General features: G+C 41.6%; 1 protein-coding gene across 1 annotated transcript; it reads right to left on the bottom strand.

The window, feature by feature from the left end:
* Positions 1-1,167: 1,167 nt before the first annotated feature.
* Positions 1,168-17,713, bottom strand: LOC311242621 (SH2 domain-containing protein 1A-like; the record flags this gene model as incomplete). Its single annotated transcript, XM_084331614.1, has 3 exons — positions 1,168-1,299; positions 16,938-17,001; positions 17,577-17,713. 3 exons carry the CDS (start codon positions 17,711-17,713, stop codon positions 1,168-1,170), a joined length of 333 nt encoding a protein of 110 aa, XP_084187740.1.

Here is a 17,713-nt window from a genome sequence, read left to right as displayed (position 1 = left end):
TATGTTATGATGAATTGAAAATGGGGGACCCTGGTGGAAACAAGACGAAAGTCTTTCTCTGGTCTGCATCCCCTTAACAATTGTATGTATTGAGATGTACTGTACTGTACCCATTCTGCAATCTGTTAATAAACTTTTCAATCAATCAATCAATCAATCAAAACAAATATGTGTAAAATGTTGACATTTTTATGTTTTATACAGTTAAAACAGCCTGTGGTCAAATTGACCCCAGGAACACTGATGCATACAAAGTGTGTACAGGACATTGAAAACATATCATGTTCATTTTATATTTTACTCATTTGTCCTCATTAGGAAAGGTCATGAAATAATAATAATGTCAACCACTTATTAAGATAATGTTAAACATTGAATTAGTCAAACTGACCTACAGATAACAGGAGGGTTTAGACATAAAGTTTGGGTTAAGGTTCGATCCACAGCAGGGGAATATAAAAGTGTTGTGACATTTTATTTTGTATATGTAATATATGTACTTATTTGTAATATGTAAATGATTGATTGATTTTATTTTCATGTCATGCACACAAAGTGCCCAACCCAAAATTAAGAAACCAAAAATACTTTTGCAGTGTTCCATTATTACATTTCATCATCTAAATACAGGTTACATAAATACAGATTACAGCTAGGTCTTAATCTGTATTCTGCCTTCTCTCCCAAGCTTGGCAAATAAAATATTCTACAAAAAGTGTTCCCTTCCTGAAGCACAGCTCAAGTTTTTCATATTAATCCTGTTCAAGAAATCTACATAAATGGAGGATGTTTTAATAAAAAGTACATCTCTTACGTCCTCGTAGACAGGACAGTAAAACCAAAAATTAACCTCATTGTCAATTTCACCTACAGTAGCTCACACACCAAACAAAGTATGTCCTTCCTGTACACATGTTATGATACAATATGTGGCTATAACATAATGTACATTATGTATTTTCTTCCATGTGGTCGATAGTACATTATTTACATATTTTAAGTGAGATCGGGCTGGATATCGATATCAAAGGACAAGTGCCCGGGGCAGATGGGATGCTTTATAACCTTTCAGCTGAAACCCACAGCTTCCTACGCATCTCTATTGCTTGTTCCTGTCCTGCTGGTAATGGTTTGGGCTGCTGTGTTCGGGTGACAGGCTATTACGGACTACGTCTGTGCCCGGCTCTGTGCAGTGACGGGGTAGAGCAGAGGCATGGCAATTCCTTGGTTGGGCTTCTGGAAGGCTGCTATCAAGTTCTTGATTTTCCGGAAACATCGTTTCTGTACGCCGGGGGCGGTCTGAAAGAGAGAGAGCAGAGGTGAAGTCGGCCGCTTCCTCTCCCGTCTTAACAACAACCCCCATGGAGAAAGAAGGAGCAATGGGAACCAGCTCTCTCAGCTGTCACCGATTCACCACCTACAAACATGAGATATCGCCCGAGCAACATGCAGAGAGAAACACCCTCTCATGAATACAAAAGTTCAAGTTCTTTAATAGTTGTCATACAGAAGTACAGAATACTTTCATACAAAAAAGGGCTGTATTTTCACTGGCACATGTGCAATTGTTCCGCAAATGGTTTTGGGGTTATGGCAATGCTTCATATCGAAGCTGCTTCAAACTGTTTCAGGAAGCGCTGCCCTTTTGTTGGAGGAGAGGTAATTGGGCGTTGGCTGAGAGAATAAGAATGGCATCGAGAATAATCAAGGCAAAATGTATTTTTGCATTTGGTTCATTCAAAACAGAAATAGTATTTTTTTTGCCACAGTGAAAATGCAGTCAATAATATTATGCATTAACTCATTGACTGCCACACTGTTTTCCCATCTTTACTCCCTGGCGCCAGCGTTATTGACCATTTTCACGATGTTTGCGGATCATATATTCTATATTATAGCTATGGAGACAATAGTATGGCTCATTTGACAGGCACTATTTATAGTCCAACACTGACAAACCAGTTAATTTCTACATACTTTCGTTTGTGCGCTATTCCACGCTAAACATCGGCCCGTTTCGAAATAATCCAGTCTCGTTTTCTAGATCGCGAGATATGATGTGTTATATGCATATGCACAAATCGTTCGGGTTGCTCACCTGAAACCTATATTATTTCCAAATCAAAGGTTATAGATGTGTCTTCACAAAGTCATCAAGGGGGGGGGGGGTCATTTTACGAAGCTGCGATCGTTACCAAAAGCATGTTTTAGGTTCGGTAAAATACGATGCTGTGATCAATACAAAAGCATGTTTTAGGTTCGGTAAAATAAACCTTACCTTTGTAAGAAAGTAGCCTACTCCAAAATGAATAATCCCAGTAGTTCGATCGCGATCGCCATTACCGGTGTGCATCGGGCCTGGCTAGAATACGGAAAACAATAGGTTTCAGGCGAGCAAAGCGGTGACAGATGGCTGTGTAGTGCTTCACTTTCATTCATGCAGCCGCAGGTACTGAGGCACTCAGAGACAACTGAGAGACCCAGTTCAAAAGGTAGGCGATACTGCCACCTGTTGGGATTCGATCGTTATTGCAATTTTAAGGTAAGCAGCGGTGCCAGGGAGACACAGGCAGGTCCGTGTGAGTGTTTAGAATGGGAAAATCGGAAACAATTTAAAAGGATCTAAACCCGAACTATCTCGGGTTTGGCGCTCAACGGTTGGATTCAAAACCTGAACTATCTCGGGTTTGGCACAGAATGAGTTAATGACCAAACACATATACCATAATATTATTGCCTCTGCATTTAGATGCATACACTTGTGCATAAAACATTTTAAGAAATTATCGTATTTGTCAGAATATCATAGAGGACGACTAAGGCCTACTCTGAATATCATCTGATAGAGGACGACTAAGGCCTACTCTGAATTAGGGATTAATCGATTACTCGTAGCTAATGAGAAAATCAAAAGAAAAAAAATCGAAATTATAAATTTGTATGACATATATATATATATATATATTTTTTTTTGCATATCTTTTCACATGTATGTGTAAGATTATAACTGTTTGTTGGTTTCCTTAAAAATATATATGTGAATGAACAAAAATAAGTTAAAAAATAATAATAATAAAAAAAAAATCTAATATATTTTTTTTTTTATTTTTTTTTTCCTTTTCGAGTAATACACGATCAATCGAGTATAGCATGCGATCAATCAATCTGGATTTTTCTTTAAAATGCCCATCCCTACTCTGAATATCATATGATAGAGGATGACTAAGGCCTACTCTGAATATCATCTGATAGAGGACGACTAAGGCCTACTCTGAATTAGGGATTAATCGATTACTCGTAGCTATGAGAAAATCAAAAGAAAAAAAATCGAAATTATAAATTTGTATGACATATATATATATATATTTTTTTTTACATATCTTTTCACATGTATGTGTAAGATTATAACTGTTTGTTGGTTTCCTTAAAAATATATATGTGAATGAACAAAAATAAGTTAAAAAATAATAATAATAAAAAAGAAATCTAATATATTTTTTTATTTTAATTTTTTTTTTTTTTTCGAGTAATACACGATCAATCGAGTATAGCATGCAATCAATCAATCTGGATTTTTCTTTAAAATGCCCATCCCTACTCTGAATATCATATGATAGAGGATGACTAAGGCCTACCCTGAATATCATCTGATAGAGGACGACTAATGCCTACTCTGAAGAGTATCTATATAATAGAGGATGTGTTTTCTTTACTCAATGTTCACAGGTCTGGTGGAACCACAACATTATTGGGATTTTAAAACAATAAAGCCATAATAATTAGTGTAAAAATACTTAACAGATGTTAACTTTATCTCAATTACAAACTGGTCATTAGGGGCAGAGCCTAGAGCCATATGGAATCAGCGATCACGGAATCGCGGACGGAATCGCGGAATTTAGCAATAAAAATGGAATCAACCATTACATTTTTTTTTCTTTTTTTTTACTTTTTCTTTCTTTTATGTTGTGGGACTTGTACATCACTTTGTTCAACTTTGTCAGTGCTGTAAAGTTTAAACCTTTTTTAAATCTTAGACAAACAAAACACTTTGCTTTCATGAAATATTGTAAGCCGTCATTTGAGGCTTTATAAAAGCAGCACAATGAACACAAATCTGTCAGTGCCGAGTCCAACGTCATCTTAAATAACAAACAGCATTGCTTGTTGTAATTAACAAAGAGAGGCAGAGTTGATTTTGCAAAAATATATATACATATATATATATATTTTTTTTTTATAATCGAATTTTATTTTCATATTCGAATCCCATGCCCATCGAACGAAGCTTCGAAGTATTTAAGACAGCCCTATTAAATGGACTGTTATATCTTATTAAATTGTGGACATTTATTCATTCCCACTTATTAGACACTATTTCTGATGGTAAAATGAGCGTACAAAGCAAAATACAGAATTCTGAAATATTAAAACGGAAAAAACGGAATTTGGAAAAAAATTTAATGGAATTTGGAAAAAAAAATTACGGATTTCATATGGCTCTAGCAGAGCCCCACCTAGTGTCACAAAAGAACTGCAGACAAATGTTATTCATTCTTAAAGATTTGCCTATTATTTGCTCAAATGTATTATGTATGGATTAGGGATGTCCGATATTATCGGCCTACCGATATTATCGGCCGATATCGGCATTAAAATGTGATATCGGAAAATATCGGTATCGGTTTTCAAAAAAAATTATAATTCTTTTTTTTTTACATTTCTATAACCTTTATTTACCCAGGCAAGCAAGTAAGAACAAATTCAGATTTTATTTATTGTCAAAAGTATGCATAATGTTGTGTTAATTCCACAACAAAAGATATGTAATGTTAATTACCTGAAATTATTTTAAAAAATTGGGGGGGGAAACCCTGCATATATCGGTATCGGTTGATATCGGTTGATATTGGTATCGGAAATTAAGAGTTGGACAATATCGGTATATCGGTATCGGTAAAAAAGCCAATATCGAGCATCCCTAGTATGGATATAGCATCTTACTAAATTGTATACATTTAATTAGTATTTTAGTTCATGTCATCTGCCTTGCTGTTTCAGATTGCGTCATTCTCCTGATCGTCTAAAATAGCACGAATGGGGCTAGCCCCTCTCTAGCAGGGTGTACTGTACCTGGGAAAATCCAAGTGCGCATGCTCAGGGTCTTGTATCATTCACAGTAGACCACATCAATTTGATGGCAAGTGGGGCTCGGAGCCCCTAGCCCCAAGCAGGGCCGCCTCAGGGGGTGTGCGAGCAGTGCGGTCGCACAGGGCCTCGCGGGAAGGGGGGCCTTGCACAAAAAAAAATTTAAAAATATTTTTTATTTATTTTTATTTTTATTTCTATTTATTTTATTTTTTTTGCGAGGCCCCCCTTCCCGCGAGGCCCTTTTTCATCACAGACCTAAAATCTAGTTTTGCTTATATGCTTATATATTTCACATTAGACACGTTTGTAGAATGTGTCTGACTCGTTCCTGGCTCTGCGGCTCTGCAGATACACTATTGGAGGCAGCTCTGAGGCTCTGCAGCAGAATTGGTTTCAATGAGGGGAGGGGTTACAGGTAAGGTAGCGTCTGACTATTTCGCGCGTGCAGCATTGGAGGTTATGCCAGCCAAGATGAAGAGGACATCGTTCGGCAGATGGACTGAAGATGAAAGTTGTTGCATGTTAGACAGTTCAGTCAGGCTAGCGGCTAGCCATCCCGGCTAAAGACAGGGACAGCTAGTTAGCTTTAGCTACGTTATAATATTGAGTGCTAACGTGTGGTTCAGTCGGAATAGCCATGATGATGTCGGCTAGTAGCTAGCTTAGCTAAAGGCTAACTAGCGTTAGCTAACCTAGAGAGAGCACGTGCAGCATTGTTATGCCAAGATGAAGAGGACGGTCGTTCGGCAGATGAACTTCGTCAACTCCACGCGGTTGTCTCTATCCTCTTGGACGTTTGGTGAGTTTTTAATGCACTCTATTCTATTCCCGCCGTGGATATCTCTCTCTCTCTCTCTCTCGGGAGCCAAACGGGCCGACTAGCTGTTGTAGTAGCTAACGGTGTGTGGCCTGGTGTCAGCACCTGGTGCGAGGGAGGTGAGCTTGGTGTTTCATTATGAGAATATCTCCATGCTCAAGTCGGCTATAGTCCGCGAGGGACTTGTTGCCGGCTCCGCTATGGTAAACACCACTCTGTAGTGGGACGTGTATTGCCTTCTTTTTCCCTTCTCTCTTCGTATGAGAAGAGGAAAACACAGCGGCTGTCTGAAGTGTTGGCCTGTATTGCTTTTCTCACGTTGTACAGTTTTTCAGTGGTAGCCGCATAGCTTGCTTCTGCGTTAGCTAGTGGTTAGCGATAGCCGGGTTGAGCTAACTGTTAGCCAGTTAGCTGTTTAGCTACGACGTTAGCTGCTCGTTTTCGCTCGGCTGGGAACGTTAGCTTGATGCTATCAGTTAGCCTAGAGTTAGCTGTTAGCTTGTGCTACGACCATTGACATTAGCCGTGAGAATAGCAGGCCCTGGCACTCTGACTACGACATCATCTTTGACAGAAGATGTAGTCTGGCCTGCACCATGACAAGCAGTGGCGGACTGGCCATCGGGACGTTCGGGACGAATCCCGATGGGCCGGAACCAAAGTGGGCTGGTCCAAAAAAAAAAAAAAAAAAAAAATCTTTTTTTTTTTACTTTTTTTTTTTTTTTACTTTTTTTTTGTGCCAGTGTGTGGGCCAGTGTGTGGGCCACTAATGTGGGCCGGTGTGTGGGCCAGTGTGTGGGCCAGTATGTGGGCCAGTCTGTGGGCCGGTGTGTGGGCCACTAATGTGGGCCAGTGTGTGTGCCGGTGTGTGGGCCAGTGTATGGGCCAGTATGTGGGCCGGTGTGTGGGCCAGTATGTGGGCCGGTGTGTGGGCCAGTATGTGGGCCAGTCTGTGGGCCGGTGTGTGGGCCAGTATGTGGGCCGGTGTGTGGGCCAGTATGTGGGCCAGTCTGTGGGCCAGTGTGTGGGCCGGTGTGTGAGTCGGTGTGTGGGCCACTAATGTGGGCCAGTGTGTGTGCCGGTGTGTGGGCCAGTGTGTGGGCCAGTATGTGGGCCGGTGTGTGAGCCGGTGTGTGGGCCAGTGTGTGGGCCGGTGTGTGGGCCAGTGTGTGGGCCGGTGTGTGGGCCAGTGTGTGGGCCAGTGTGTGGGCACTCTCTAATCACAACTGGTAGGCTATTCCAGTAGTTACCACTTTTAACAGAGAACACAGTTTTTGCAATGGTAGTATACCGAAAAGGCACCTTACAGTCCCCTCTACTGATGGCCCTGGTGGTAATGCCAGTGTCTCCTTTCTGTTGGATGAACTCATTCAATGGGGGAGGGGCAAGTCCATGCAGAACCTTGTACATGAAGCAAGTATATTTGAAAACTTGGAAATTCTCGAAACTTAGCATGTTATGTTTTTCTAAAACATTACAGTGATGAAATGAAATTGGTTTCCTATCAAATACTTTTATGGCTTTTTTGTAGAGTAATTCTATTGGTGTAAGAGTAGTGACATATGAAAGAGACCAGTTGATAAAACAGTACTCGATGTGTGATAAAATCATTGAATGCAGAAACATCCTTGCAGCATTAACTGGCAGGCAGGGCCTGATCTGCCTGAAGTTTTCGATGTTAAACTTGACTGTGTTTGTCACTTTCTTCACATTACTTTTTGAAGGTCAATGTAGAGTCCAATGTGACCCCAAGATACTTGAATTAATGTACAATGTCCAGCTCCGCCTCTCCCAGAAACACATTAGAGTGAGTGACCTCTACTGGTGACTTTGTGAACATCATACACACTGTTTTATTGGTGTTAAGTGAAAGACATGCTTTTGTTAGCCAGTCTTGAATGAGACATGAGACATCAGTGAATGAGATTCACGTTTCCTCCCAACCGCGAGTAGGCCTAGAAGCGCAGAAATGGAGAATGCAAAAAAAGAAAGGGTGGAGCTGAAAAAGCTAGAATTGCTAGTAAAAGACGCAGAACAATGTTCTAAAATTACAGACATGTTTAGTAGAGGAAGGGCTGGCGTTAGAGTAGCTGCTGCTGCTAATGATGATGAAGTTCAAGTGGAAGGAACCAACAGTAACATGACAGGTGCGTGCAGTAGCCTAGTGCATATTCTACTGTTGGTGTGTGCCGGTTCATGAGGGCTAGCTAGCCTATACTAGTTCTTGCAGTGATTTCAGTCATTTTATTACAAGACAATGTGCTTTCCGTATTCCTGATTCCTTACAGCACGTGGACGTAAATAGTCGTGACTCGTGAAGTTTTTTCTCTGACTAAAAGTTTAGTTAGCAATGTTAGGACTAGTGCCCACCACAGCATCAGAAGCTAAAGTGCGAACCTAGAGAGCCAATCAGAACCTAGGACGGGCTGCAAATTAATTGGCTACTAATATTATAATAGTAAATACTCAAATAAAATACTATTATGTTCCCTTTCAAATTTTCATGTTGATATAATATTGGTAATCTAATTGATTGAATTGATTAGTTGCCATTTTACATGCTTAAATAAGATGTACCTTAGAATTCCCAACAGTTAGCCATGTTCTCGATTAGTCTCATCTACATGTTTGTAGATAACCACAGCTAACTAGCTTAAGCTAACAACTAGGTCAACTACTACCCCGTAGTTAAACAAATGTGATTGCATATAACAGCTAACTGCTACAGCTAAGTTGGTAGTTAGCCTATTCCATTAATGTTGAATGTATTTATGAAGGTTGTTGATGGTGGTTGGCGCTGAATAGCAGACATGATTCCGTCAGTCTGCCACAGGTGTTTGCTGATGCTGCTCACGACCACCAGTAGCGTATGACTGTGTGAGTGTGAATGCTTGATGGTTTCTGTGAAGCGCTTTGTGGAACAATGCTGATATACAGTTAAGAATGAGTAATTCGCTTTTGGTTTTTAAGAAAATGGTTTGTAAAGCTATTTTTGAAAACTACAAGGGTGAATAATACTGTTTTTTTTGCTATTTTCTTTTATAATACTGTTTTGGAGTCTTAATTTTTTTTTAATTTTTGTTAAGAATATAGGACAGGCATAGGCTATATAAGCATTGCTTCAGTCTGTACCTTCTCAGTCACTGTAAAATCAAATATTGTTAAATGATGGTGTATATTGTATTGTGTGAGATGATGACTGAATAAACTACTACTACTACTACTACTACTACTACTACTACTACTACTACTACTACTACTACTACTACTACTACTACTACTACTACTACTACTACTACTACTACTACTACTTTGGGTGTTTTCAAAAGGCTGAAAAACGCTGTATGAATTCAAGCCATTATTATTGATTGCTGATGTTCTTCTTATGCAGTTGACTCTGAGGAAAGAGAGAGCGCCCAGTCCAGCACAGCTGACCCTGAGGGGAGAGAGAGCGCACAGTCCAGCACAGCTGACCCTGAGGGGAGAGAGAGAGCCCAGTCCAGCACAGCTGACCCTGAGGGGAGAGAGAGAGCCCAGTCCAGCACAGCTGACCCTGAGGGGAGAGAGAGAGCCCAGTCCAGCACAGCTGACCCTGAGGGGAGAGAGAGCGCCCAGTCCAGCACAGCTGACCCTGAGGGGAGAGAGAGAGCCCAGTCCAGCACAGCTGACCCGGAGGGAAGAGAGAGAGCCCAGTCCAGCACAGCTGACCCTGAGGGGAGAGAGAGTGCCCAGTCCAGCACAGCTGACCCTGAGGGGAGAGAGAGAGCCCAGTCCAGACAGACAGACAGACACACAGAGAGAGAAAGAGAGAGAGACACAGAGAGAGAGACACAGAGAGAGACACACAGAGAGAGGGAGAGACACAGAGAGAGACACACACACACACACACACACAGAGACACATACACAGAGAGAGAGAGAGAGAGAGAGAGAGAGAGAGAGAGAGAGAGAGAGAGAGAGAGAGAGAGAGAGAGAGAGAGAGAGAGAGAGAGAGAGAGAGAGAGAGAGAGAGAGAGAGAGAGAGAGAGAGAGAAAACAAGCTCTTGGAATGGGTGTCTGGGAGGAAGTGGGGGGTCTTTCGATGTTGATTAAACGGCAAGCAACTAATGTCATGAGTGCCAAATTAAAGGACAATAAATCCAATCTAACTGAAATTGTGTAGCACAGACCTTTTCTATGGATCAAAACCTCAATATTATTATGGTGTAGTTAATACTTCATGTATCCTTAATCCCTAGGCTAATGAGGCACTAAGATGTTAGTAAAAAAAAAACATATGCCAATGACAGGAAGTAACGGTATATGTATGTGTGTGTCTCTGTGTGTGTGTGTGTGTGTGTGCACTGTGCATGAGTGCACATCTAGGGGCGGTGTGTAGATTTGGTCTCCCTGATGTTGACTCCTTAGCCACAGCCTTGGGTTGTTTAATACTGGACAAGTGTTTCATAACGGCCGTTGTGTGGGCCGGTTTCGGGGCCGGTGCGTGGGCCGGTGCGTGGGCCGGTGTGTGGGCTGGTGCGTCTGAATGTCCCGGGCTGAATTTGTGTCCCAGTCCGCCACTGATGACAAGGCTCCGGCCATAGCTTCTTTTTGTCCCGCCAGCGAGAGGCCTTTCGTCAACGTGGAGACCTGTGTTGCGGCCTTTCGCCCTGCGTTCCTTGGTGCAGGTAAGATGTCCATTGGACATTACCCCACTCTTCCTTCCTTCCCCTCCCGAATGTTTTGTTAATAACAATGTTTTTTTCCAGGCAAGACATATGTTACTTCACAACATTTGGAGATACGACATGTGCTGTGTGTGAATTGTCTTGGTCGTTTGTGTAGCTTGGGTAGCGTTGGCCAAAGCTGTGTGTGGCCTGGTGTCAGTACCTGGCTACTCTATTTGCAGTTAGCCTATTTAGCTGATGTCGGCCATTGGCTCCTTGCTACTTTGTTTTCTCTGGTATAGACCCTCTTCTCTTTGGATTTAAGTGTTGATCTTTGTCCTTTTGGATCTATGTATATTCATGTTGCCTTTGTGAAGTTATCTTTTCCTTCTGTTTTGTTCTTCCATTAAAAGTTGAATATCCTTTAGGGGCTCATCTTTGCTTATCTCTCTCATACATGCTCTCTCTCTAAAGGCCTCTACATGCTACAGCAACTTCAAAGCAACTTCAACACAACATCGGCGCGATTTCAACGCGCTTGTTGCAGAGAGTCTTGTAGACTGTGTTGCGAGGATGTTGTGTACCTGTCTCCAAAATCTAATCTAAACACCCGTTGCGTTGGTATTGCGTAGCAGTGATTGGTTGGTAGTGAATGGGGGCGGGGCTGTCATAGAATAATATTGGTCCGACTCCCGCAGCGAGGAATACCATCCGCCATTGTTGTAGCCAGCAAGCTATGCTATCAATATTAGCTAAATAATTTGCGTCATAACTGGCCTTTTTCTGAAAACCCAAGCACATATTGTTCCATAGCATACGCCTTCAGTTGATCATGACAAATCCTCTCTTACCTTGACGATTAAAAAGCCTCCATAATTTAGTAAATAAAGCTGTAGCCAGCCAGCTAGCATTGGTGCTATTCAAAATGCTATCCACATTAGCTACATAGCTAACCAACTAAATACAATGGTATCCTGAGGTAATGTTAAATACAACGTTTGCTAGTCGAAATGACTGGACACACACAGGGACAAGTTAAACATCAATCAATTAATTTATTCCAACAGGTAGTTTGAGCTGCATGTGAGCCGGTCTTTCTCTCCTCTCCATTGGAAACTAATGAAGTTACGTTAAAAAGCACAGAACCGGCTGACAAAAGTTAAGCTGCTAGCAACAGACACTATAATACTTCCGGTCGGGGGATTTCAAAATAAAAGAGCGACGACTAAAAGCACCGGAAATACGTTTATTTTGTACATTATCTAACGTTAACACGAACCTAAACTAACTTTAGATTAGTTTAGGTTTGTGTAACGTTAGATATTGTAAAAAATAAACGTATTTACGGTGCTTTTAGACTCGCTCTTTTATTTTGAACCCCCCCGCCCGGAAGTAAAAATGATGCTTATTTTTCTGCTTGTTATCAATGGGTTGGTTGAGAAGGGAAGCGTCATCTATCTAGGGAACCTAGCTACGTACGGGGTACTATGTTACATAGGCTGCGCGTTGATTTTGCAGAAGCATAAAGGTAGAGTGTCTGCAACACCGTTGCTTTGTCGATGTTGTGGTGCAGTTGCTTTGAAGTTGCTGTAGCATGTAGAGGCCTTAACACACAGACACACAGACATGCTCTCTCTCTCTAACACACAAACACACATGCTCTCTCTCTCTCTCTCTCTCTCTCTCTCTCTCTCTATCTCTCTCTCTCTTTCTAACACACATATACATGCTCTCTCTCTAACACACACACACAAACAGACATGCTCTCTCTCTATCTCTCTCTTTCTAACACACAACTGTGCAGCGATAACACTGTATATTGACTGTAGAACGGGAGCTCTCTCTCGCTCTCTCTCTTGCCTGTATCATGCCCAGCGTCGGGCAGCGCTATTATTTAAGAATATGTTGACTGTATGAAAAAAAAAAAAAAAAAAAAACGCGTTTAAATCTCGCACAGGGCCTCGCATTTCTCCCAGGCGGCCCTGGCCCCAAGTGTACGTAATTTCGTATTTCAAAGTTGATTGGCTGGCGTCGGATTACTGTCGGCAAAGAAGTCTTTCATTGCTAACGGCAGCTACTAAACTACCTAGCTAGTGACGTTACGTGAAAATGAACAAGGTGGATTATTTACTTAAGCACAGGTTTGAAACCCTGAATTTGGAGGAGAACATTTAAATCAAACGTCTGGGTCCACACCAGGCAACTGGATATCGTTATAACTCAAACAGCTTGCAAAGGTAACCGTTAACATCTATCCAATGAGAACCACCTAGAAGAGGCTTTTACTGAGACCGTCAGTCTGCTGAACAACTCCTATGACGAGAGGAGAGGAACTTTTCTACCTTAAAGAGGATAAAAACGTTTACTCGCAATACCATGGGACAGCCGCGACTTAACGCAAATTTGGCCAGCATCGAAAGTCAGTGCTGCCTTTCTCATCAAGTGAGCCCACATCTTTGGTTAGTGATATTTTATCATCCTAATGTTATGGTCCTGGTCCGTGCTTTGGCAATGCTGTTGTGTTGAATCGCTTGATGATGGTAGTGTCATGTTTAAAGACAAGGTTGTTATCATAATGTGGTTGTCATCATAGAATCCCTAAAAAGTTTACTGTGTGTTTTTTTGGTGTGGCCTTCAGTGGTGTTGAGCTCTATAATAGCAGTTCATTTAATCCATCACAAAGTGCAAAGGAAATCATCAAAATGCAATAAATAAGGTGTTTTTTTACACTAAAAACATCCGCTCCCCCCCCCCCCCTCACGCCTACCACCAGGCCAGAAAAAATCATTGCCCCACCAACATTTTACATATAAAAACGCCACTGCATATATGGTTAATATTTGCCATTTACCTCTGCTAGATCACATTTATCAATAAAAGTGCTATTCGTTTTTTGTGATAAAATGTGTAAAGATTTGTATTAAAAGATTATCCATTTTAATCAAGACTTGAATGGAATAAATAATGTTTATCTTGAAATGATATAAATGAAACAAGGTGGCGGCAGAGGTACACAGTGAACCTATTTGTTTCCACCTACAATGTCCACACTTCCGGGTCATTGTATTCTTTCTGTTAGTAAACATTGAAAACGGGTCCCACAGACCTGAACGCCTCTATACTTCCCACAAGCAAGTTGTCCTTCCGCGTTGCTCTGATTGGCCACGCACGTTTCTGGTCATGTGACATGTGCGCCCAATTGTGTGACGGCAAGTTCTTTGGACTGTTAAGCTTAGGCGCTCTTTCAAAGTTGGTTAAGGTTAGAGTTTGTCTTAGAGCAGGGCGATAGAACGCCAGCCCTGATTCCAAACTCTAACCTTAACCAACTGCGAAAGAGTCGCCTAAGCTTAACCAGTGATAAACTAGGCGTTAGGGTCGTTTGCAGGCTGTTTGACGCGGAAATGGGCTAAGACACTGCTCGTCATGCGATTGGGCACACATGTCACATGACCAGAAACGTCAGTGGCCAATCAGATTCGCAAAACGCACAAACCGTAGGTCAGTGGCCAATCAGAGCAACGCGGAAGGACAACTTGCTTGTGGGAAGTATAGACGCGACCTGAACACACAAGGGTTACTTTTCCCCAAGTCACTCTCACATCAGAAATTATAGTCTCAGCCGGCCGGGTGGCGCAGCGGACTAAGCGTCTGCCCACCACCACAGAGACAGTGGGATCGAATCCAGCTGTGGTGCTTCCAGCTTGGCCGACCGTCCATACTAACACAATTGGCAGTGTTAGACGGTGGGAAACCCGGTGAGGGTGGGTCCTGGTCGTTTTAAACAGCGACTCCTACAGTTCGGTCGGGGTGCCTGCACAGCAAGGGAAGGATCTGGGAGAGGTAGTGTGACCTTCCACACGTTACACCCTCCCAGTGAGAGTCCGCACTGCCAGGTGAAAAAGAAGCGGTGGGCTGGCTACACATGTGTCGGAGGAAGCATGTGATAGTCTCCGCCCTCCCAGACCGACGGTAGGGGGTAGAGTTTGCAACGACCAGGAAGGGGATTGGGAATTGGCATAACGACTAACATTGGGATGGGAGAAAAACAGAAAAAAGAAGGAGGAAAAAGATAATTAAAAAAGAAAGAAATTATAGTCTCGTCCCTGACTTTTTGCTAATTTTGCTGGTCTACAAAATCATGTTACATGTGGAATCAAAATAGAATTGAAATGATGTGGAATCAAATAGCATTCTGCTAGCCATTTCATGGAGACTTTAAAAAACATTTATTTCAGGATATTCAATATACTCTAAATATTTTAAACGCCCCCGTTCTCTCAAACAGGAAGACTCTTAATAAATGTAATAAAATAACGACTTTAGTTTGATTCTGTTTTAGTTGTCACCACTTTGAATTCATCTTTATTCTATTACTGCCTCAGGGACTAATCCAATGGAAATGATGGAAATGAATCTCCAGGCTGCGAGAGGGGGTTTCCGACAGTGTGTCTTTCTTGCCTGCTGCCATGTTGCCTTCAGAGTATCCCAGAGGGATTCCTACTGGCAGCATATCAGCTCTGCTTCACAGCACTAACCAGACTGTATTTTTTAATTATTATATTTATTTATTTTAAAAAAGAAAATTGTTTCCAATGTTTTTTCTTAAAGAACGGGGCAGATTGCACATGTGATTCTGAATTCATTTTTGCCCCCCCCCCCCCCCCCCCCCCCCCCCTCCAACAAAAGAAAAGAAAATGTGGCTATAGTTTTGTACTTTTCAAAACAACTTTGTTTTGGTTGTTTTCATTAATTTGAGTCACTCTTGTCTGGCTTTAAATGGTCTGAGAAAATAGGATTGCATAAGGGTGACTGACAGTGGTGGAACAACTCAGTGGTGGAACAACTACACAATTCCTTTATTTAAGTCAAAGAAAAGTAGGGTAGAAATACCCAGATAAAATAGTACTCTTGTAAAAGTCCTACATTCAAACTTGCCATTTTGGACCTTAAGACCCTATCTGTCTACCATGTACCTGACATATAGAGACCATCATTTCACTGATACACAGAACATGTTTGCACTACACACTGTAAACTTCTGCACTCTGTAGAGCTGTAGAGAGGGTTCGGATTGCGATACATTTCACAGGAGAGCATACTGAGACCTTGAGCTTCCCGTCTTGGAAAAGCACATTACTGTTGTTTTTGCAAAGGATTTATGATTGCCCATTGTCTGCTATTGTTGCCCAGTGAGAGCCTGCAGGGACATTGTAAGCAGCTCAATACTGGACCGATCAGTGACATGATGGTCTCTATGTATCCGGCACATGGTAGACAAACTGTGAACAGGGTCTAAGGTCCAAAATAGCAAAGCTATGCTTTAAGTAAAAGTTGAGAGATTTAAGTATTGAATGTACCAAAAGTAAAATTATGCATTTGATTCTACACAATGTCCAGTGCAACAATTGACCTCTAAAAGTGGTGTGTGGTCCTGTTTCGCTCTGCTCTGATTATGTCCTCTTGAAGTTGGCAGGCTTGAAATGTGAAAGTACACAATTTTCATGAATTTCTGCCATGTTTTCTATGCAAAATATTTTTCTTCAAAGTAACTATAACGGATGGGTTCAGATGAATGTAGTAGTGAAAGTACAAAGTTCCCCAAAATTTTAATTCGAATTAAAGTACAAATACCTAAACATTTTACTTAAGTACAGTGCTTGAGTACAAATACTTTTTTTTCTTTTTTCTCCACCACTGGTGACCGATACCATACGTAATGCAAGCCGTTATCGAGTGAAAATCATGTACAGTCTTTTTTTTGTGTGTGTTTTTCCCATTCTGTTGACACAGTCAGTAGAAATGAGACGTGTTGTTTCGGCAGCTAGTTGTCAGATGGAGACGTGAACCGTCTGACGTTACATCCAGGTCTCATCTCGGGGTGTTGGACCAACCCTCAGTGATTACACAGACTATCAGAAATCCTGTCAAATGTGATTCTAGATCCTCCCCCCCAACCACCACCCCCTCTGTGATGTGTTCATCGTTTATATGAGGGGAAGCTATCCCTGAGAATATATATATATACCTGTATATACAGTATATATATATTTTTAAAGGGAAAGGCCCTCGTTGCTTCAATGAGGAGGATTGGCGGCACAGGGGGTAGAGGCGCCGTCAATCAAAGGCCGCGTTTGCAGCCAATCCGCTGCCTGTTCAACTGGTTTTGCGTTGAAGCAACCTACCCATGTAATTAATTCCTTATGGTACACAAGCCATGAACGAGGTAGATGGCTAGTTATAATGTATTTGGTTTAGCGCGCGCACACACACACACACTGATGTAAGCCAGAAAAGACAGCGTAGAAATAGAAGAAATGTCTCACTTCGACCGCCCAGCTGCCTCCGCCGTCCAGGAAGAGTCTGTACGTGTACACCTGTCTGTGACGCCTGTGTACACACACACACACACACACACACATTGACATATATGACCTCCATTAATAATAATAATAAATAATGTATTATTATTGTATTTGTATTGCACTTTTCGTTCACTAGGATCCACAAGTGCTACAGGGTTAAAACATAGTTAAACTTTTTATAATTTTTTTTTTATATTTTATATATATATAATTATTAATAATAATAAAATAAAACACAGATAAAAAAATTTATAAAAACAGAACATAGTTAAAAAAACATAGTATAAACAGAAACAAGAACAGCACAAGAAAAAAAACACATTGACATATTTTGACCTCCCACCTTAATATCTACATTTAGTTTTTTCATGTCCAAAACGAAAGTAATTTAATACATCAGTGACGAGCAGAGTAGTAGAGAAAGCGAGGTCACACGTGGGGGTGTTGAGAAGCCAGTAATAGGGGTTGATCAAATAGAACATTTGCTGAAACTGCACTTCAGAGAGTATTGCACCCGTTTCGACTGACATCACTTTTTATACGGTAGAGACAGAGATAGAGAGATATTGCACCGTGGGCGTTGTACGAAGAGATACTCACAGCACACACAGGCAGTAGACGCCAACCACACTGTCACTGTTGCGGACCAGGTAGGAGCCGTCCTGTCCCACCTGCGCCAGCCGCCTCTCACCCTCCTCCTTGCCAATGGCCCCGTGGTACACGGACAGGTTCTCCAT

This window comes from Notolepis coatsorum (genome assembly GCF_963971535.1).
Source record: "Notolepis coatsorum genome assembly, chromosome: 16".
NCBI classification, from domain to species: domain Eukaryota; kingdom Metazoa; phylum Chordata; class Actinopteri; order Aulopiformes; family Paralepididae; genus Notolepis; species Notolepis coatsorum.
The sequence above is the reverse complement of the archived record's forward strand: the minus strand, read 5'-3'. Positions and strand labels throughout refer to the sequence as shown.